This window comes from Carassius gibelio, chromosome A17, assembly GCF_023724105.1.
Source record: "Carassius gibelio isolate Cgi1373 ecotype wild population from Czech Republic chromosome A17, carGib1.2-hapl.c, whole genome shotgun sequence".
Lineage (NCBI taxonomy): Eukaryota > Metazoa > Chordata > Actinopteri > Cypriniformes > Cyprinidae > Carassius > Carassius gibelio.
The window spans coordinates 8,024,917-8,047,605 of record NC_068387.1 but is presented as its reverse complement, the minus strand read 5'-3'; the positions used below and the strand labels follow the sequence as shown (position 1 = coordinate 8,047,605).

The following is a 22,689-nucleotide window of genomic DNA, read 5'->3' as shown; positions in this document are numbered from 1 at the left end:
CCTTCCAGCGGTATTCAAATGAAAAAACCTGTTTAGAAGAATAAAACAAAGAAAAAGGAGGCACAGTGTTTCTAAAGAACGACCAGGCTGTTAGTGGTTTCTAAGAATTATGTGAAGTTGTGAAGAAAAAGGCTGAAGAGTTTCTGATGCAGTTCTTCAGTGAGATTCAGGAAATCACAGTCTATGCCACAAGGCTTTTACGTTTTTATTTAATATATTTTTTTATTGTTTTAAGGATTTGAATGACCAAAACAATCATGTTTTAAGCCCAAAGATAAATATATTGTAAGTGCAAAGCCAATGAGAACTCATAACACCATATCATAAATTTTAATTATGAATTATTATTTTATATATATATATATATATATATATATATATATATATATATATATATATATATATATATATATATATATATATATAGTTAAGAAAATAATAATACATTTTAATTCTGAATTATTATGTTATATATATATATATATATATATATATATATATATATATATATATATATATATATATATATATATATATATATAGCAATAGCAGAGAATTTAAAGAAAAGATTTTCATTAAATTAAAACAAATACATTGCATTTGATTTATTGATTATTTCGTCTGAATACATAGGTACAAATTTCAATGGCCATTAATGGAGAAACATTAGTTCAGAATAAAATAATGTTTCTACACAGGCATTATTGAGCAATGCATATTTTCATGCTGTCAGAGAATTTCAAAATGAAGTAAACTACGAATATTAGCAATACAATCTGTAGGTTATATCCAAATTGGAGTTAAAATGTTTTAAAACCTATATGGCTTTCTAAACCACAAAGCATGTTGCATTTGAATGCCTTTTAATGTTTGGCCTTCAGATAGCTTGTTCTCTTTCTGACAGGCCAATGCTTTATTTTGATTGGCACAGACGAAGAGTCATTTTCTTAGGGTCAAAAAGATATTATATCTGAGGATTAATAGATGTACATCATGAATATTTGGGGTGTTTTGATGTCTGCTGAAAGAAGGAAAGCTAAATGAATTTCTTCACTATCATTTGAGTGGGAGGCCATGAATCTCAGCATCCTCTTGGCTCTAGATGTTTGTGTTTTCTCCTCCTCCTCCTCAGTCTGTTTATTCCCCCTCTCTGCCTGGCGCTCCTGAAGCTTTGACTCTCTCTGCTGAACCGTAGCTTTCTGCTGCTGTCTAGTGGCTCCCTGTGCACTTGCACTCTTACTCTTTCACTTTAATTCAACTGACTTGCAACTGAAAGTGTTTTTCACAGTTACGTGTTTGTTTTTATGCCTTTACAGACAGAAAAGCGATTTTCTTTAATAGCCACAATGTGTCCAAGCCAGAGTCATCATCTGACCTCACATCAGTAAGTTCAGTTCTCTCCGGTCGACAAAAAGTATTGTGTTCGTTAAGCTTGAATACAACAAACCCCGGCTGCTATTAAAGCGATGGGTATTGCATAGTTTTTAATAATAATTGTAATCATTTTAGGTCGGAAGCTTGTTATACATTTCTCTTTCGTTTGCATTCTTGACAGAGAGACAACGTAGAAGGTGTTTCCCAACCACCGAATGATGATGTCATTAGGGAACTGTGTAAATCTCTTCGGGAATCTCTTGGGGTTTCGCTCTTCGGCATCGACGTCATCATTAACAACCAGACGGGTCAACACGCAGTCATAGACATCAACGCATTCCCTGGTGTGTATCTGTATCCTGCTAACTACAAGGCAACTCTCCCAGGCCAGATAGAGATCAATTGTGAACATTTCACCATTATGTTTCACCTTAAATTTCAGTTTCATAAAATTTCAATTTTTTTTTGCTTTAAGTTAACCTGATTACATATTTTCCCTACATTTTGAAAAATAGAGTATATTTATTTCAATCTTTATTTTTAACATCATGTATTTAGGGTCATGCAAAAAAAAAAAAAAATATATATATATATATATGTGCTACTGTGTTAAATGCAGTATATTGATTGCACATTGTTTTGTTTTAATAGCATGTAATAGCATGCTCAAAAATCCTCTTCATGACCACAGATTCTATACATGAGCGCTTGTTTTCACTCTTCTCAGGATATGAGGGTGTCCCAGAGTTCTTCAGTGATCTCCTCAACCACATCATCAGTGTCCTCCAAGACCCCTCTGCTCCTCCCCCTCCCCCTCCCGGCCAGCTGCCCACTTTAGGCGCAGGAGAGCGAAACTGCGCCCCGTCCCAGGAGTGCTGCGGCATGCTCGGCAAAGAGTCGGACAGCAGCCCCTGGATCGTGGAGGGCGACGGTGGTCTGAAAGGCCCGCATCAGAGACTGGGCTGCAACTCGGCCATGTCCCCCAACTTCCAACAGCACTGCGTGTCCACGATAGCCACTAAAGCCTCGTCACAATAACCGCTGTCTCCCCACGCACCCCCCTCCCCCTCGTCCCAGCATCCAAATTGTGAAGACAAACTGAATAACATACCACAGTAACTGTTATACTGATACTATATCTGTAATCAAAAATAAACTATATTGGGAATAATCAATGATGTTGATAATGGGCATTGGATTCTATCTCCTATGCCTTTGTATATGTTTTTTCTTTTCATTTTCTTTCTCTTCAGTCTAACAACTCCGTACCATAATGCAAACTTTCGGGAAATCATCAGTGATCAGCACATTTTTTTTTATTTTTTATATCCTTTTTAATTTGAATCACAGTGCATAATAAGTGGATGTTAAATAGGCATGTTGGATATTTACGCCGGAAGTTTGTTTTTTGTTGCTGATGGAAAAAAAGCTAACAGTTGTGTGTGTTTTTAATGACATGGAACACAAACACACCCAATAATCTAACAAACAGGACACCTAAAATGTCTTTGTGCTCTGTGTTTAGTGGAAATCCTGTATTGTGAGGATCCACAGTGCATGTTGTTGTGCAGCATCTACAGACCTTGTGACACTCCGTAATCTTTTCATAATGCTCCAGAAGACTTCCATCATCCTTCTGTAAACATCGTTGACATCCTTGACATTTTTCATGTGCATTTCAACGCATCGTATCATAAGATGTTATATGAAGTTGGAAGCAAACCGAATGATGAAGTTCCAGGTGAACTGTCAAGCATCTTGATCGTTTTATGAAAGTCAACTCTGAAGAGGCAAACATTCTACTATTCTAAAATTCTTCTAAATGGCGACGTTGAGTTTGATTGGACGGTTGCTAGCGGATATTCTGACATTCCTTGTATGCGTGTGTTGTTTTATAGCAGACGCTACTTTAGAACCTCGAATGTTTTGTATATGATCCAGTTTTGAACTTCGCTTCAGATTAGCTGAGATGGATGTTGATGTGTATGTTGGGAGTATTTTGTCTTGTTCTAATAGCAAAGATCACATCTCTTCCACAGAGAGTTCAGTTCTTTGATTCTTGGTTAGCATTCCTTGGTAAAAAAACAAAAACAAATATATATTAGATCTGTGCAATTTTATATATTCATTATAAATCCAATAATTGCTAACTAATTTACTAATGAATACAAAGTATTTGTTTTATACATCACATTGTTAGTGAACCGTTGCATTTGGTTGCTGATTTAAATCAATCCGTTTTATGAGGCAGGTCAAGCCGAATTAATTATTAGTTTAGCACCAATATCAATGTACTTAAAACCATCTGAGCAATTTAGCATCATTTATACATTTAAATAAATGCAATAAAGCCAAAAAGGGATTTAAAACGCTTTTTAGGTTCTCTTTTAGAAACTTTTTTGCATATATTGTATTGAAAGCCTTAGACATCCCACAGCTGTATTTTCTTTTTCTTTTTTTTTTCTTTTTTTTAGTAGAATAACAAAATGATAATCTTATTTGTATTCATGTTTATAAAAGAAATTTCGCCCACTTAGTGCCCATAAAGTGACTCGGATTACTCCTACACGGTTGAAGACCAGCAGAAAGCAGCTTGTTTTTGTTCACTGTGAGAGAAGTGAATGTGTGGAGAGATTTGACAGTGTCTTGATGCGGTAAATGAGAGCGGAGTGAATGAATGGACTGCTGTCATCATTTGGTTCAGTCTATATGAAGTGAACATTTATGCCACTCCACTGGCCCTTAGCACCTTATGTTAATGCTTTTCTTGTTCTTATGGGGTCCATTTTTTAAGATGAATATTTTCATAGGTACACCAAACTGTTTAATATCCTTTTCTATAATAACTCCCTCCATTGTTATGGAATGCAAATTAAATGGTCATTATCATTTAGATGCCGTTTCGAAGAATATGAGCCCTGTTGACCTCAACAAGATGTTTTTTTTTTTTTTTTTGGAAGTGTAGCCTCTTGCTTGGTGTAGGTATTTATATCAGGAGTGTTGGAATATGTTTATATGATTAATGGGGAGTGTGTTCAGATTAAGTCTGAGTCCTTTTAGCATTTGAGAGAATGACAGCCTTTAACACAGCTTTACCTTTTTACTGTGTACTTTTGCCTTCATTGTGCTATCAAATAGAAATCCTCCTCACCTGCTAAATGTTCTGTGTGTATCATTTGTAATTGTTTTCAGGTGTTGTATAAGTCTCCCCTTACACACCAGGGCCAAAAAACCATCAGGACCGTGGGTTAGCATCTCTAGTTACTTCAGTATCAGAATGTGACCCGGTGCTTGACTTTTTGAAAGGGCCATTATACACCGTTCATGCATTTTAGATGTGTTCATGCCAGAAGTTCCCTATTATTAAGTTTTCAGCACATGTACTCACTTTTATGTTACTGCAGATCTTCGAACTTTCTCCCATGGATTGCATGCATAAAGTGGACATTGAGGCACATCTTACTGTTTGAAAGTAGTTTAACTTTAAAAAGAAGTGTCTGGAGAGAAAGCCGAAACAATGGAAATGTGTGAGACCGGGTTATTATAGTTAAACCTTAAAAAATAAAACCACTAAAAAATAAATTACTGAAACCATAACATTATTATACACCATATAAAATAAGTTTTTACTTGACATAAACTATAAAAACACTCAGTACATTAATAACATGATGTTCTACAACAAAAAAGTAATAAATAAAAAAATGACAAAGTTATTAAAACTGGCGCAGAACTAAAAAAAATATAGAAATGATATAGACATTTAATTAATTTAAATATAATATTTATATAACAAAATTAAATGAACAAAAATGACAAAATTACTAAAGCTGTAAAATAAAAAAGACGAAAATCATAATAGTAGATAAATGATACTAAATTAACACCTGAGTGGTAAAAAAAAAAGACTGATTTATTATATTTATATTTATTAAACACCTATAGTATATAATTATCTAGTGCAGTTTTCTTGGTTTAATAGAAGCATTTTTGTAAGCGATTTTTCTAAAGGACAGAAACAGCTCAGACCTCACAGAGTTAAACTAGTAGACTGTAGTAGGCCTACGACAAAAGCCATTAGACTGCCGTTCAAGCTAAATGAGCAGACCATATAGAGCACAGACATCTTACTCCTTCCTCCTCCTGCTCGCGATTGGTCCACACATTTTCATTCAACTCTTCCTCTCGACCTGATTGGCCAACCTTTCTGTCAATCACTACCTTCGCTTATTGATTGGCCCTTCTCAGTTAACTACTGCGAAAGATCCATGTTCTCAGGTTTTGACATGTCACTAGAGCAAAGCCACCCGTCCGATCAGAGGAAGAGGGAGCCGCTTCGTGCCTCGCACGTGTCACAAGTAGTACAAGCCAGACTACAAGCAGATTTACATCGTCTGAACAAAACTAAGCTTTTCCCTAACATTATGCAAACCGCCTAAAGTTGTGCACTTCACTTGAACTGAAATATGTCGCCGATCGGTTTGTCTTCGGCCGGACGAAGCTGCGCTGACCGCGGACTGAGCGGGTAAACGGGACTGAATGTGACGGCTCGTCGCGTCGGTGAATGAAGAAGCACCAGCTGTTCGCTTCGAAGCAAAACACGACCGAACATGGCTGACAGAACAGCTCCGAACTGTCACCTACGACTCGAGTGGGTCTACGGCTACCGGGGACACCAGTGCCGCAACAACCTGTACTACACCGCCGCCAAGGAGATCGTGTACTTCGTCGCCGGCGTCGGAGTTGTGTACAACACACGGGAACACAAGCAGAAATTTTATTTGGGACATAACGATGACATAATCAGGTAGGCACATTCACGTGGATGTTTTTTTAAGGAGATCCATACATTATTATTATTAGGCTATCATTATTATTATTATTATTATCAAATGCATGCCAACTTAGTAGCAGTGAACTCGGTGGTGCTTGTGCATTCAAGCCAGTGTCATGCTACTTCTTATGTAAGACGTTGCTGTATATTTAATCATAAGAAAGTGTAGAGAGATGGAAGTGGAAGTTGCTCAGTGAGGCGCTGTCCAGCACGCCAGGGTGCTGAAGCTGAAGTTGAAGCTGAAGGTGATCTCCGTCACGCGATCACCTTCACGAGGCTCGCGCGCTGGACAGCGCCTCAGCCGAGCAGCTTACCGGACAGGACGCGTTCTTCTTGCATTGTGCCAATGCTATCTTTTAATCGTTCATGTACATATGCGTCTCGGTGCAAGTTAAAAGTAGCTCAACTTTGCAATAGCTCAACTCTGCTTTCTCTAGCATCCCTTCGCTCTCCGTCATGTTCTTTTTTTCACTGCAAAACGCGTGCCTTTGCCTTTGTGATCAGCCACTTATAAATCCTTCACAAATCGCAAAGTGATCGGCTGTTTGTAAAGGTGTGGTCACAATCCACGCGAACGAAAATTTTCGCACCAGAAATCTGTTTGTTTCGAAAGTGACTTCTGTGTGAGCTGGACTTCATTCTTCGCAACACTGCTGAAAATAGATGGACTTTTCTCGATAGGCCTACTTCGAATACACTGTTGAATTCTCCCTCAAACATACACATGCCTCAAGTATACTGAGCGGCTGTACGGAAGAGGGTGTGTTAACACGAACACACGACCTGAAATGGAATTGAACCGTGGTTCCAAGAGTGACAATATTTAGTATAACAGCACTGGAGCCTTTCCTCTACGTGTTTCAGAGCTGCTTTCTCTCACTAGTGTGCAATGATCTTTAGGATATATATATATATATATATATATATATATATATATATATATATATATATATATATATATATTACAAGTGAAAATGTACAAATTCATACTTTACAAATTCATATTCGGTACAACACAACTGCTTATTGGAAATTATTATTTAAGATAATTTAATTACTGTAAATGTAATAACTGACTATAATTTGATAAAATTAATTTAAAACCATTTTGAAAGAGAAGAAAAGTATGGGTGGGTGATATAACCATAAGAGTAATTTTATGTCATGGTAACATTATATGTCAAGATATATTGGGCTGCTGTCACTTTAAGACCTAGGCCTAATGCATAGGTCCAATATATTGACAAAGGTCTGATTTATTTCCAAACTGTTTATGTTCACTAAACATAACTGTGTTTATGTTAATATTAACCAAGACAGGCATTTTGATGGAATTTTGTGCATTTGACCATTCATGTGCAGTTAAGCTGTGAAAGGGAACTGCATTTCATTGAGTTTTTCAGTGTAGTTTGTCTAATCCTCACTATTCTCTTATTTTGTCTTGAAATATTTATTGAGACAAAGTGTAACTCCATATTTTACTGCATTACAAAACCTGTTTAGCTTTAATTCATTAGCTAATATAATATATCCCAATAGCTTTAACAGTTACTTGTCATGAAATGACCTCTATCCGAGGTCATGATTCTGATGTCCTTTAAATTACATTTGATGATCATCCAAGGTTTATCTGTGTTTTACCTTAATAGTAATTCGGTTATTTAGAGAAAGCTGTAATCATATGCATGTAAAGGTGCTTTTAGCTGAGGGTAAAGGTATTATAATACAGTCACATGATCATCAAGGTTATGGCATCCTATACAGGAGATGGTGTATATATATGTGTGTGTGTGTGTCTATTTGTATGTGTTGCATGTTGTGTGGTGTGTCAGTGAGAGCTGGAGGGGGTGGTGTTCTGCCTCACCGCCAGTCATCTGCCTCAATTCTCTATTATTAATTAGGTGACAGAGAAACTGACCTTGGTTACCTTGCATTTGTGTGGCTGTGTGAAGGTTTTGGTGAACACATCAGTGTGCATGTGCTATTATTTGTAATTATGGAAAATTCTGTGCACGTTGAAGTGTTTTCAGTCTTAAAAAAACTGGTTCAGACATTAAATTTGTGTCCATTTACATACATTACTACCTCCCAGTATGTGCCCGGTGTGCATTTGTGTGTCAGATGTCTCATAGGGACCCATCCATCTCTGGTTACTTCAGTATCAGAATGAAACATGAAAGATGAAACATGAAAGATGCAATACTACTATCTAGGTACTCAACATTAACATGAGATTGGCCAAAATTGCCATGTTATGTCTCCATTAAAGCAAAAGGTGGTAAAAAAAAAAATACTGACCCAAAGAGTTGATCTTTTTTCCTAGGGGTATTTTTTATTTTATTTTATTTTTTGCATTTTTTTCTGACATGTTGGTGTTATATATTCACTTGGATGTTATAAGTTGCACTGAGTAAATACAGCTGGATAAAACAATGATTATTTTAAAGGGGGTGATTCTTTTCTTTACCCACTGTACTTTGTTTACTCCAGATCACTGACAGATATTTCTTGTATTGGCTGCTCTGAGTTGTTGTTGACACCGGATTGGTAGTTGATGGTGGAGTTGGTTTGTATCCTCTGTTATTTGCCCTTGAGTAGAAAGCTCGGTGGGAGGTGGATGATGGAGCCCAGAGCTGAGCTACAGATGACGATCAGCAGCTTGTGTGTGTGTGTGTGTGTGTGTGTGAGAGAGAGAGAATGAGAGACCCTCTCATACCTAGCAGACGTGATGCTGTTTATATCACACTGTGAGTTGGTCTGTATCAACTCCATTAAGCGAGCTGTGTGATCATACTGTGCTTTGCCGAGAACTGCTGATATATGTCCCCGTTCTTTGTAAACATTACATTACATTACACTCTCTCAGGTAAGTGCCAGCATAAGGCATAAAATATTGAACTTTGGACTGAAACAAGCATATATAAAAATTTAGACACATTTAAACTTTACCTTTAAGTGTGATGATCCCAAAAAAGTCATAATTTTCTGAACTCAAGCTGACTCGTAGACAGCATGCAATATTGAATTCAGCCCCCCTTTGCACTTGAATGTTCATATACACAAAAGTTCTGTCAAAGTGCCCGTCTTTGCAAATATTCATGTAAACATGTTATCTCAGTTAAGTGAATTTTAAACAGTTAGGAAAGAAATCAGATGTCTGTCAAAATATTGGATGCATGCATTAGGTCTTAAAGTAACAGCAGCCTAATGTATTCTGACATAGTGTTATCGTGAAATAATAAATTAATCTGTTTTGGTCATATCACCCACCCTACTTTGCAACTCTATCAAATTATACAAAAGTATTTTAATGCAGCACAAAAAGCATGCTGACCAATTCAAAGAGACCGTTATCGGCCCTTTTTGTCCATTCGCCATTCACTTCCATTGCACAGAAAAAGAGCGTCCAGCACATTCTGTAAACTGTAAATCTGTAAATCTCCTTTTGTGTTCCTCATGAATTTGAAATCACATTTCTGTAAATTGTTGCAAAATTGAAATGTTGTACTGTTCCTCTAACCTAATGTGGTTAAAAATATGTATAGCTTAGATTTCAAAATAGCACATTTTGATATCTTAGTGCAACCACGTTTGATATACAGTACATGAAGACTTGTGTTTTTGGGTCCAGAAATGCATGTGAGCATTCATGAGTGCCACAGACAGATGCATGCTGGTCACACTCCTGAGGCTGTATGCCCTCAGACGTCTAATCGTTTACTAGAGGTGTTCAAGATAATTAAAAGGGAGCGGATAAAGCTTGGACATGTCAGGCATCGAATGACCACGAGTGACCTGCAGCATTGAACCCATCCGCCTGTCTTTCATGCAACTGGAATCTACTCAATGTATTTTAAGAAGATTTCTCTGTTGCAAATGTTTGCGTGCATGTCCCTGTAACTGGAATATTGTGTTTCGTGGGAGATATTTGGGAGGCTGAGTACCATGAAAGAGGCTCTTTTTTAATAACATGAGGATTAGGTGACTTCAGTAACATTTGCGTGGCGCTTGGTGGGATGCCAGCATTCACGAATGAGTGTGTTTCGTTTAATCCACGTGATCTAATCAGATGGAAGCTCTCTCTCTCTCTCTCATGCTACAGTCCATCTGTAAGCCATGTGCACTCACATGCACTCATTTCTAATGTAATCTTTAATCTGCGCTGCCTCCTGATGCTCTTACTCTAATAGTATCAATGAGTCTGACTGTCTGAATGTGTGTGTGTGCAGCACTGTATGTTAAAGGTCTGGGTTGTCAGTTTTAGCACGGATCATGTGCACACAATGCATGAATGCCAGTCAAGGGATTGGGTTAGACTGTGCTCCCAGTGTGTGTGTGTGTGTGTGTGTGCTAAAACTGAAGCTTCAGTTGCCACCAAGATTAAATGTAGGGGTTTTATTCCTTCTATATAAGTCCCTATGGGCACACTCGGCTTGTTAACTTTTTGTCAAAGGCCTTGGCAGCTCTCCACCTAACGTGATTGAACTATTGCTTTGTGTGCTTATAGAGTAAAACCTCCTCTGGAGACAGAAATCACTGCCCACTGAAATACTGTCAGACAGTTGTGAGAGTCTCTTGAGTGGGGATGGAATCAGTCAAATATTGGTGCTTTTGTCACTTGTTTTAGCACATTTTAACACCGGGATGAATTCTCATTTTTGTAAAATCAATACTACAAGTTTTTAAGCTTGCGATTTTAATGAATGAAGATCAAAAGCTTTAACAGACAAAAATAACTCGTTTGTCTTTAATTAAACATGGACATTTCTCAGTGCATGTTTCTGGTCTCGGTGAATTCCAAAGAAAAAAAAAATGCTTGTCTTTTCAATATTTTACTTAATATATTGAAATGCAATAATTTGATCTGTCTCTTTATTGACTTTCTTTAGCGACTGACATTTGAGAAGGTTTTTAGCTCCTGTCCTCAGCAACCTGGGTCTTTTCTAGCATGTAATGTAATTGGTACAGAGATATGCATGGGTATTTTTCAGTAATGTTATTTTTCAATATATGGGCAAAAAATAATAATAATATATGATTATTTGTTTATTTAAATTTTTCTAATGAAAAATTGTGAATTATATATATATATATATATTTACATATTTAACCAATTGTTTAATCACTCTTTCATAAAAGGATGCATTAAATCAAGCACATCTTTTTCAACATTAATAATAAGAAATGCTTTCTGAATCCCAAATCAGTATATTGGAAGGATTTCTGACAGATCATGTGAGGTAATCACTGGGGTAATGATGCTGAACATTCAGCTTTGCCATCACATGAATAAATTATATTTAAAAAAGATATTGAAATAATAATAAGTATTCAACTTAATTTTTGTTCAAATAACAGCAGCCTTAGTAAGCAGCAGAGTCTTCTTTCAAAAATATTAAAAATCTTACTGATCCCAAACTTTTGAATAATAGTGTGTGTGTGTGTGTGTGTTTGTGTATAGATGTATAAAAGTCTAAAACAAATGCTTGCTATAAAGCCAGATTTTTATATAGATCTCATTAATGTCAAATTCGTGTCCTGTTATTGTGTGAGTTTGTGTGTCAGGACGAGGCCACTCTTACAGTATGCCTGGGCATAATAATCATGCTACGTGTATGTTGACAAGATGCATCCATGCGTGTTTGAGTCCATTAGAGTGCCGCTAATGCTGGGTCCTACTGGTTTCACAGTGATCAGCAAGGCTTCCCTCTTCCCAGCAATGGACCGCCCCTCTGGCAGGGAATCCCCACCCTCTCTACAGCAGTTCCAGTGAACTCTACAAACACCCTCTCATTCATTATCCCAAAGCGGCTTATCTGACACATCTACAAACAGCCTGACATACAAACACACACCAGCACATGGCAGTGTAAATGTCCTCTCGGTGAGTGGATATAAGCGTCTTGAGACCAGGAGAGGCGTCCCCTCCTGTGCCTGTTAACCCATGATCTATTGCAGGAGGGTTTCGGTGAGATCATTTCAGTGTCTGTCTATCCCCTTTAAGGTTATAATCTAGATTTTATTCTTAGAAAAGTTCTTTAGACGTGCAATATAATTTGCTGTTTATTAAAGGTGCACACTTGTCATTTTTAGTTAATGTTGCACTATGCGATATGGCAGTCATCTCGGGTGCATATTGAAACCTAGTGGTGTGAATGCAGCAGTAAACGCAAACATTGTAGGTTTATTTTTTTGCATTCAGACATGATTTAAAACATGAGTGAAACTGTCTAATAATGGGGGTTACAAATATTAAGCGAGTAGTATTCATCTGACCATGAGATCTCAATAGGACGGCCCCCATTAGGCCCCTCACTCCATGTAAAAAGTAAAAGCTTTTATTAGGCTACTGATACACCTGGGGTCTTTATGGCATGTGAGCTTTTAAACTTATTATTAGTAATATTGTATAACATGATAAATAATCAAAGATGTTATAAATATATTAATATTCCATATCCCATAATATGCGGTAAATTTACTTAATGCTAAACTTAAGTGCAGCTATTAAACATGTTTAAAACAAAGATTTTTCTGCAAGTTTATATTTGCTAGTCATTTTAAAGAAGCTGGAATTTCATTGATCAATAATTATCTAATTGACGTGAATAATTATAGAAACATTAGGCTATTTTTAAAGCCTGCTTTACATGAAAAATGAGTTCAGTTCATAATAGTCTCTTTTGAAATAACAGAGCGTGACTGCAAAAACTTCCTCTGCCATCTTCAGACTACCGTCAAGTGGAATTGAACATTTGTAAAAGCCCGGGGGGTTATCCGGCAGGAAAACGCTGGGAAGCAAATGCACATGTACATGCAAACTGTCTCCTATCTTTTAACTTTTTATAGCAGGACAAAATTTGGTTGCATTAGTAAACACTAAGAGACACTAAAGACACACTACAGAGATTAAATCAGTCCAGTCATATGACGCAACCAAGGTGACTTAACATTTTTCACATTTAATATGTATAACACAAATAGCTTCAACCAACAGCATTTGCAGTTGTGACACCTGTATGTGTCTGGCACTCCTGGACATTTGGGGTTTTTTTGCAGACAGGTGCTGAGCATGAGGTGTCATTGGTTGTCAAGATTTAGCTTGCTCTGTAGAAGCCAAGGCATGCAAGAGAAATACTGACTTTTAGAAATGTGTTAATCCTTTCCTTCCTGGTTATCCACAACAAGGAGCAGTTGCTGCTCTGACCTGATTTGGACACCATCCAAAGTGTGTGTGTGTGTGTGTGCGCGCTTGTGTGTGTGTGTGTGTGTGTGTGTGTGCAGGCGGCACGGATGTGATATACCTTTCTTGCCTCCCCGTTCTTATTTAACTATAATTTATATAATATTAATTTCTTATGAATATTTCGAAACAACTTTATTTTTTTATATTGTCAGTGTTGATTTTAATTTAACTTAAAGGGTAAATGAAAATTTGCCTTCATGTCTTCCGGTTCCCAACAGTCAGCAGAAGTGAGAAACAAAATATGTTTATTACGTTTGAAATCTAGATATTTCTCTTAGAAAAATGCATGGATTCACTACAGGGGGCCTTTACTCACCCCCTGGAGCCGTGTGAGGGACACACACTCGCTTACCCCAATTGAAAGACTTGGAAAAGCAAAGCAAATTTTTAATATAACTCCGACTGGATTATTCTGAAAGAGGAATGTCACACACACATATGATGCTTCGAGGGTGAGTAGAAGATGGACACATTTTCATTATCGGGTGAACTAACCCTTTAATTTAATTTACAGTTAGTCATTATAGTGCATTAACTAAATGTATAAACAATAAGCCAAGGCAACTTAAAAAAAAAAATATATGTAATATTTATATTTTATCTTATTTCAGCGTTATTTTAATAACAAAAAGATTTTTAGTAGCTTTAGTTTTAGTTAACAATAAAAACTCAGCTTGCTGTCTCAGACCTGCAGTCAAGATCAAATGAAAACACAGCTGACTAGAAGACAGAAAGTAAAACTGATCGAAACTTCAGGCAGCGTTTCAGCAGGGTCAAGTTGTTTGATACAAACAAAAATGAGTCTTTGGGTGATGCAAGTTCAATATTTCTGTTTTGAGATGTTTTTCCAACTGAATAATTGACATCCACGTCCACAACAGTGTGACATATTGAGTGGACTGCACTTCTAGCTCACTGTCTAGTTGTGTCAAATTAAACACTGCTTCCACTCCTTTGAATAAAGTCTGTAAAATCTTTTATTTGAGTATTTGCCCTAATAAAAATATCTTAGGCTCCTTCTTCTATGACAGTTGACCTTTTCTGCTTTGTTGATTGACTGAATCTCCGAGCTGAACTGAAATGTTTTGTCTTTTCACAGACTTTATGAATTGATTTAATGAGTGTAGTTTCTTTTCTGTGTTTTTATATTTCACATTGAAGCAGGGAGTAGAGACAGGACATTTGAACAGCCAGTAGCCATTATGTTTATGTGGCAAAACATATATTTGATACCTTGTACCGTGAAGAAAAGCAATGAAGACACTTGGAATCTAATGAATACATTTCAGCCATTTTGTAGCCAATTGATTGGGGACATAATAAAGTTAGACACACTTTTGAAACCATGATTTGCTGCTTGCTATAGCTAGTCATTGCAGATATCTGTAATGGATAGCTGTTCATTCGCATTCGTCTAAATGACAGTTTCTCAGCTGGCGCATAAGCTGCGACTTCTTATTGACATATTCATTAAAAGAGTTAATAATTGATGAAATGGGCATGTTTGCTCTATATTATTTTACAGTTAACTGTCGAATATCTGCAAGTGTTGTTGAACGTGAAATGTAATAAAAGTGATTATTCAGTAAATATAATTAAAATGAGCAAAACAGTGTATACGTGATAGGTGAATTGCACTCAGTCTCTTTTGTAGGGCTATCAATTCAACATGTTAATTAAGTACAATACATTTTATCAAAAATTAACAGGTAAACATGCCCTCTGACTCATACAGCACATTTATAATAATTTACTTCATATGCTAATGCAAACAAACTATATAGACTTTAAGTGAAGAAACTTTAACAGAAATTAAAATGAAAACCAAAAAGACAAAGTATGAAGAAAATGTCTCAACGATAGTAAATTATCTGCACTAAATGATGTTTCATTATGTGGGCAGATCATATTTTCCTTGTTTAATATCATGTTTTACTCAAATGTCACATGATCATCTTAAATGCAAACTTTTAAGCAAACTGACAGCTTCTGTTATTATTTTATATTTACAAAAAGCCAAAGCTCCAGATTTCCATATCGCTCATGAAACATTCAGATGTTTGAGCTGAAATTGGCAGGTCATGGTCTGTAACGAAGTACTACAGAGAGTAGGTTCCTCTGAGCTCACGTACAGTAGTGTGTGGGCTTGTGGCATCTGATCATATCAAATCAAAGCAGAAAATCACAGCATTTATATGCAGAGAGATCTCTAACTAGCTATATCCAGCCACTGAAGAACACACGCTCATATTAGCACAATTTGTTTCTGGAAAGCATCTAGAGAGCACGTAGTTCTTGTTAAGAAATGATTAAATTCACACGACTATGATGTATGAATTTACTGACAACATCTGAAGCACTATATTAAAGTTTAACACTATTATTTGAAAATTAAATAGAAAATTAAACATATTAAACTTTGTATTATGGACATAATTTACACAACCTCAAATTGTGTGACTTGTTGAGGAGAAGTGTGCGATTGCTTTTTTAAGCTATCAGACTTATTTTATCACAACAAATTGGCTAAAAATCCTGTTAATTTACAATGAAGGCAGAACCTGAATCATATGTAAGGATGAGAATACTGTACCTTTAAGTCCCTTTAAGACAAGTCATGTCACTCGGCAGTCATCTCTCAAATGCCCCTCCAGCTCCCATGTCTTTGAATGGGGAAACATCAAATTCTGTTTGCTAGGATTACGATTAAATAATCAAAATGATGTCATTAATGACTCACCCTCATGTCGTTCCAAACATGTAAGACCTCTGTTTATATTCAGGACACAGTTTAAGATATTTTAGATTTAGTCCGAGAGCTCTCAGTCCCTCCATTGAAGCTGTGTGTACGGTATACTGTCCATGTCCAGAAAGGTAAGAAAAACATCATCAAAGTAGTCCATGTGACATCAGAGGGTCAGTTAGAATTTTTTGAAGCATCAAAAATACATTTTGGTCCAAAAATAGCAAAAACTATTACTTTATTCATCATTGTCTTCTCTTCCGGGTCTGTTGTGAGAGAGAGTTCAAAACAAAGCAGTTTGTGATATCCGGTTCGCGAACGAATCATTCGATGTAACCGGATCTTTTTGAACCAGTTCACCAAATCGAACTGAATCGTTTTAAACGGTTTGCGTCTCCAATACGCATTAATATAGAATATATTCGTTCGTGAACCAGATATCATTGAACTGATAAGTTTTGAATTCACTCACAACAGACCCGGAAGAAAAGACAATACTGAATAAAGTCGTAGTTTTTGCTATTTTTGGACCAAAATGTATTTTCGATGCTTCAAAATACATCTAGTTTGATGATGTTTTTCTTACCTTTCTGGACATGGACAGTAGACGTACACACAGTTTCAATGGAGGGACTGAGAGCTCTCGGACTAAATCTAAAATATCTTAAACTGTGTTCAGAAGATAAACTAAGGTCTCACGGGTTTGGAACGACATGAGGGTGAGTCATTAATGACATAATTTTGATTATTGGGTGAACTAACCCTTTAAGTTTAAAAACAGTGTATTTTTCAAGCTAGAGCAGCCAGTGCACACGTGCAGTCCTGAGCGTGCATCTCAGAAAGCTGACTTCTAACGGCTGCAGTGACTCGATGAGTTTACTCTTTTACTCAGAAAGCGGGGCTTCCTTCGATAGAGGAGCCATATTGAGCTTTGCATTCAAAACTATATGAGTAACACGTCATGGGTATTCTATAGTCTTTGATTGTACAGACTTTTTTTTTGCAAACTAGCTTCCAACTAGGGATGTGTGATGAATTGGTTAGCAATCGATATATATTAAAAGTTATTGGTATCGGTCGATATTGGATATATTTTCTGTCAATATTTAATATTCAGTTGTTTCTGCTGAGTGCTGCATTTTTTTTTTGCCATTATATAACTAATTATATAAAGTATATAATTTATAGTTAATTTTACACTGAAAAAAAGCTGATCTAAAAATGGTTATTATTTTACATTGTTTTATTTGAACAAAATAAACAGTTATGCATTAAGTCGGGTTGAAAAAGCTTTTGCAAGTTAGCATTTTTGACATTTGTTTTAACAATTAATCACTTATTAACACTGTTAAATGTAATCTCTAGCAGATCCCAAAATGAATGTCCATTTCATACTTTCGATTATAATGTTGTGTTGCACAAGTTCACTGCAGCATTCAAAACTGTTGTTAAATATACTGTGAAGATGCACGTTTACATGCACGATGCCTCAACCATGCTTTATCTCCATCCCTGCTGTTTCTGCTATCGGGTGCACACGTAGTTCAGATTTCACACATGCCCTTCCCCTCCTTCTATAGACAAATCGCACATACACCTTGTCATCTGTTTGATTTTTTTATTTTATTATTGTTGTCCTGGGTGGGTCTGCAAGAACCTACTGCATCACAGTATAATAATTAGAAAAATAACATCAGCCATTTATCAGATATCAACCATAGAATCATAATAATTATATCTGCATCCCTACCCAAAACCAAGCATCAGCCTGGATACCAGGTTAACACCGAGAAGCAGCACTCAATGTAAAAATCGAATTCAGGTTTTAATCTGTTCCCTGACCGCTCAGCCCCGGTCACACACAGACTTGAGGAGCGAGTGTCAGACTGTTCTTTGGAAGAGTGTGTTTTGAGGACAACATAGATTTGACCCATCTGTCCCCTGGGCAGGACTGAATGCGAAATTTGGAGTGAATCCCTCCATCTTCCTGCTAATGAGACCGGCTGGGGGCAAACACACACAGTGGTGAAGACTAAACAGACCCTCGCTTGAGCTGACCCTGTCCGTGTGTTTAGAAACCGATTCAAGACTGACTACACCAATCTGAGGGGAGAAGACGATTAGGACCCCTGGTGATTTCATCCGACTGTCCGAGACCAGTATAAGAAGACGGCCTTGAACATCCTCATGAAAGCTTATCAATTGCATGTGTTTTCAGTGTGCACATGGAGAGACGTGTTAACACAGAACCGAGTTCTTCTTCGCTTCCTCTCGTGCCTGAACGAATGAAAACACCTCACCGGTTTAAACATATAAGCATACAACGACATGAAAGGCTTAATTCAGCACCTGCGCTGTTCTGTGCACACAATGCACACCCAGAGAGCCGCGTCTCACAGTCCTTGAACACCGAATTGAGATGGTCTCTTATTGCTCTCGAAATGACACATACATACAAAAACTCTTTGTGAGTAATAGAATCCTCTCAGAAATGGTCGGTTATGTCTTAAGTGAAAGTGAACAGTTAAAGAAACCAGATGTGTATCATTATACTAAATGTATCGTCTTTTAAAGTGACCGTAACTAATCTGCTGTCAGTGTCTTTAATGTTAATCCAAGAAAATAAATGGGAGACGTTTTGTATTTTAACAAGAATTCATCTTAAATGATGTATAATTTATACAGTGAAGACTATGCAATGAAATTTACATTTGATTATTCAGTTTCTGGCACATTACATTAGCTTCCAGGATCATTTTACACCAAGGGCTTGGCTGGGTTTTGTCAAATATCTTGATTCATCATACTTTCGAAAATTTTAAGGCAACTGCATATCATGTCTAAAATATTTAAAGTTGGCATGAAATGGAAGTTGTGCTCAGTTTCTCTACTATTTTGATTTATAAGAATGAAACAGATCCTTGTTTTAACTTGGTTTTAACCATCACAAAAGGTGATGTTGTTGGTCAGCTGAAGTTATTGATTACAGGGGCACATGTATTAGAATAAGGATGTGATAAATCACTTATAATAAACAAAAAATCTGTTGTGAAATGAATGAATGAATGAGGCAGAGAGTGTGAAGTATTCATCTCACTGTAAATCATCTGCAGGATTTTTAAGCCCCTCTGAAAATGTGAGTTTTTTCAGGTCAATTATGGATGCAAATTGCATCGATTATTTATATATTTGCCATATTACATAGTTTTTCATTGATGTTGAAAGAAAGGTTGTGCTGCGATTGAGAGTTTTGCTGTGGCTTAGTGCCTTTGCTCTATTTACAGTTATGTGAAATTATGTAATTTGAAAGAGAGAGGAATACAGACTGGCAACTGGCTCGGGATTCATTTACTGCAGCACAGATCTGTAGAAACATTAAATAATGTAGTGCAAAAAATGTGTTGATTTCGACTCGTATTGAATATCATGTAGCATTATCTGACATATGCTCATTATTAGAATAATTTTCAATTCAAACTAAAAAAAGTAAAAAAAATTGAAAAAAAAATTGAAAAAAAAAGTAAAAAAAAAATTGAAATAAAATCAAATTCAGATATTAGAAGAAAAACTTCAAATTAAAAGTACTTAAAGTTCCCTTTGGCAATTATCTGAAATAAAGTAAGTTAAAAAATAAATGTATTTACAAATGTATACAATATAATACAAAACTAATAAAATGAAAAAAGACTTAACAAAATCAACTGAAAAAAAAATACATTAAAATTAAAACAAAAAATATAAATATTAAAGCTTTTTATTCATATTCAAAATGTGAATAAATCACTGACCTTTATATGTACATCAAATACATTTAAACCAAACAAACTGGCAAAGATATGCCTATAATATACATATTATTTTGTATGAAAGTCATCATTTTAAATAACTAAAATCTAAAACTATCAAATATTTAATACATTAATATAGTTAATATTTATATGAAGTAATGAAATATATATATATATATATATATATATATATATATAAAATCTAAAAATGTGACTTAAAAAAAGTTATTCATTTAAATCGTATGAGAGCGCTAATATTTGTCTATTTTTAAAGTCATAATTTGTGTTTGGTATAATAGGTTCAAGTAAGCAAAACGGAAATCTTTTAAACGTTTCCTCTGGAACCGGCTCAGGTCCTTGTTCCCCTGATTGAGAATTACTGGTGTAGAAAGAGGGAACAGGTAGAAGAGAAAAGAGAATCAGGGAGCAAGAGAGGCAGATTAAGAAAGACAGACAGGGCAGACAGTGATGTTCATGAGCGGTACAGCTCCCTCGGGGCTTTAATGTAGTCACTGCTCCTCACTGCCAAGCAGAATCACCCTGGCAGGCTTTAAAAGCAGAATCAGATAGTGGGAGCTGGAAACTCTGGCTGAATATAAACACACACACACAAAGGCGATGCAGGGTAGGGAAATGAAAAAAAAAAATGAATAAAGAAAAACTCAAGGTATAGTGATGCATTTTTTTTTTTAAAGTTTATCATATTGATATATTTTTAGAATGCTGTGTAATTTTCTGTTCCTTTTAACTTGAATGCTACATTTTATAGACATATAGACATTCAAAAACATTGAATTTTTTATTAGTAATATGCATAGCTAAGAATTCATTTGGACAATTTTAAAAGTGATTTCCTCAGTATTTAGATTTTTTTGCCCCCTCAGATTCCAGATGTTCAAATAATTGAAAAATCTCGGCCAAATGACACATAAGACTGGTTCTGTGGTCCAGGGTCTCATATGGAAACTGGTGTATATGTGTGTGAAGAAGAGAGCATAGTAAAGCTGGACAGATGTTATGCAACATTTGGATGCTTCAGGCATTTCCTATAGAGCATGTGAAGGCAAGCTTGAATGAATTTGGTGGTCTAGTGCGATGGTAAGAGTGAGACCTGATTTTTCCACCTTACGTCTACACAGGGGCATTATTATATAAAATGCTACATGCTATGGAATAAAAATAAAAGCTTATATCAAAATATAGAAGGAACAGAATGAATGTTTCTTCTAAAACACACAGATATGCTGTGTTGACACACTTTATCTGAGCCAGTTTTGTGAATCTTAGATTTGGGAAGATAGCGTGTTCTCCAGATTATCTCTTCATGGGTCTCTGATAACTAAGAGCCCTTCTATCACTTTCACTCCTGACTGCTCGAAATGATAATCACAGATAGCTCGTCTTACTATAGCTGTCCACAAATGTACACCCCCTTTGTAAAAGCTTTTTTTTTTTTTTATAATCAGTTATCTGTATAAATCAAGGCAAATCAGAACAGGACGATCACTTTTTTTCTGGCAGGTGTAATGGCAGAATAGCAGATAGCAGTGCTTTCCCATTATAAATACTTAACGTGTTCTTCTGTTACTTTAGGGTAATGAACCTCAGTACTCAAAGTCGACAGCATTACCTTCAAATGCTTGTGCCATAATACCAGATGTGTTATTATTAAATAGGACATAACACACAGTTTCTGCCAATCTCATGTTGAACGTGAGTACATATAGTAGTGTTGGGTGATATGCTCCATAGTCATATCGTCCTATCGTCAGCCTGTGAGATCGCTGATACACAATATTATCATTATCATTAGTTCACATATTTGCATGAAAAATGTTTCAGGCATTAATTTTTGTGGTTCAAATATTTATCATCTGATATAGTTGAAAAAATGTTTGCTTGCACATATTTGCACAGATTATGTTTTTTCACAGGCATGGTTTTCAGCTGTTGCAATAAACTTGAAATGGTCCAATATTTTGATTAATTGGCCTTTTAATATTTTAATGTCATTGTAATTGTCTTTCTACAGTTTAGCCCTGCATCCAGAGCGAGTGCTGGTGGCCACAGGACAGGTTGGAAAGGAGCCGTATATCTGTGTGTGGGACTCGTATACTGTGCAGACCGTGTCCATATTGAAGGACATGCACACACACGGTGTCGCCTGTCTCGCCTTCGACCTTGATGGACAGGTGAGTGTTCTGAGCAATAGCACACTGCAATAAGAAAGATTTCAAGAGGGTGCAGACTTGCACTCTCAGATGGTGTTCTGGCCACGGATTTGCCGGTCTTGTCTTTTTCTTGCAGGACGCTGTACATTATAGTACTAAATTAGGTTTAATCGTTTAATCACCACCACAGCTTCTTGTGTCCATTGGCAACACGCACGATTTGTGTTGATTGCAAGTGTCGCAGGTAGCATAGAGTGCAAGTAGCGATTGCAAGTGACATTGTAATTTAGTTTCTTTTTTCTTGTCTTCTCCAGCTGGCTACTGTTACAATATGTTGGGAAATTCAAACAAAAAGTAATAAAAAATTCAACAAAATAAAAAAATAAAGACTGCAAGTGATGTCACTAGCAGAAGTGCAAGTGTCTGAGAGTGCAAGTGAAAAAGGAGTTGACATTGTTATGAACTCATAAGTTTCATCTCTCAGTACGAGGTGCTGTAAGGTGCTGTGAAGTTTATTATTAGTTGTTGAAGTC

The 22,689-nt window shown here is 36.2% G+C and overlaps 2 protein-coding genes across 3 annotated transcripts in view; both read left to right on the top strand.

Annotated features, from left to right (window-relative positions):
- The window catches only part of itpk1b (inositol-tetrakisphosphate 1-kinase b), a 49,688-nt gene extending 45,155 nt beyond the window's left edge, over positions 1 to 4,533 (top strand). Inside the window, exons 9-11 of the mRNA XM_052620025.1 lie at positions 1,317 to 1,384; positions 1,556 to 1,718; positions 2,102 to 4,533. Of these exons, the coding sequence (XP_052475985.1) occupies positions 1,317 to 1,384; positions 1,556 to 1,718; positions 2,102 to 2,412 (542 nt within the window). The 3' untranslated portion in view covers positions 2,413 to 4,533. The remainder of the gene's footprint in view (positions 1 to 1,316; positions 1,385 to 1,555; positions 1,719 to 2,101) is intronic.
- Positions 4,534 to 5,504: 971 nt separating this feature from the next.
- Positions 5,505 to 22,689, top strand: part of eml5 (EMAP like 5) — a 77,548-nt gene continuing 60,363 nt past the window's right edge. For both annotated transcript variants that reach the window (XM_052530552.1, XM_052530551.1), the window contains exons 1-2: positions 5,505 to 6,181; positions 22,018 to 22,177. In XM_052530552.1, coding sequence (XP_052386512.1) covers positions 5,985 to 6,181; positions 22,018 to 22,177 — 357 coding nt within the window. In that variant the 5' untranslated portion in view covers positions 5,505 to 5,984. The remainder of the gene's footprint in view (positions 6,182 to 22,017; positions 22,178 to 22,689) is intronic.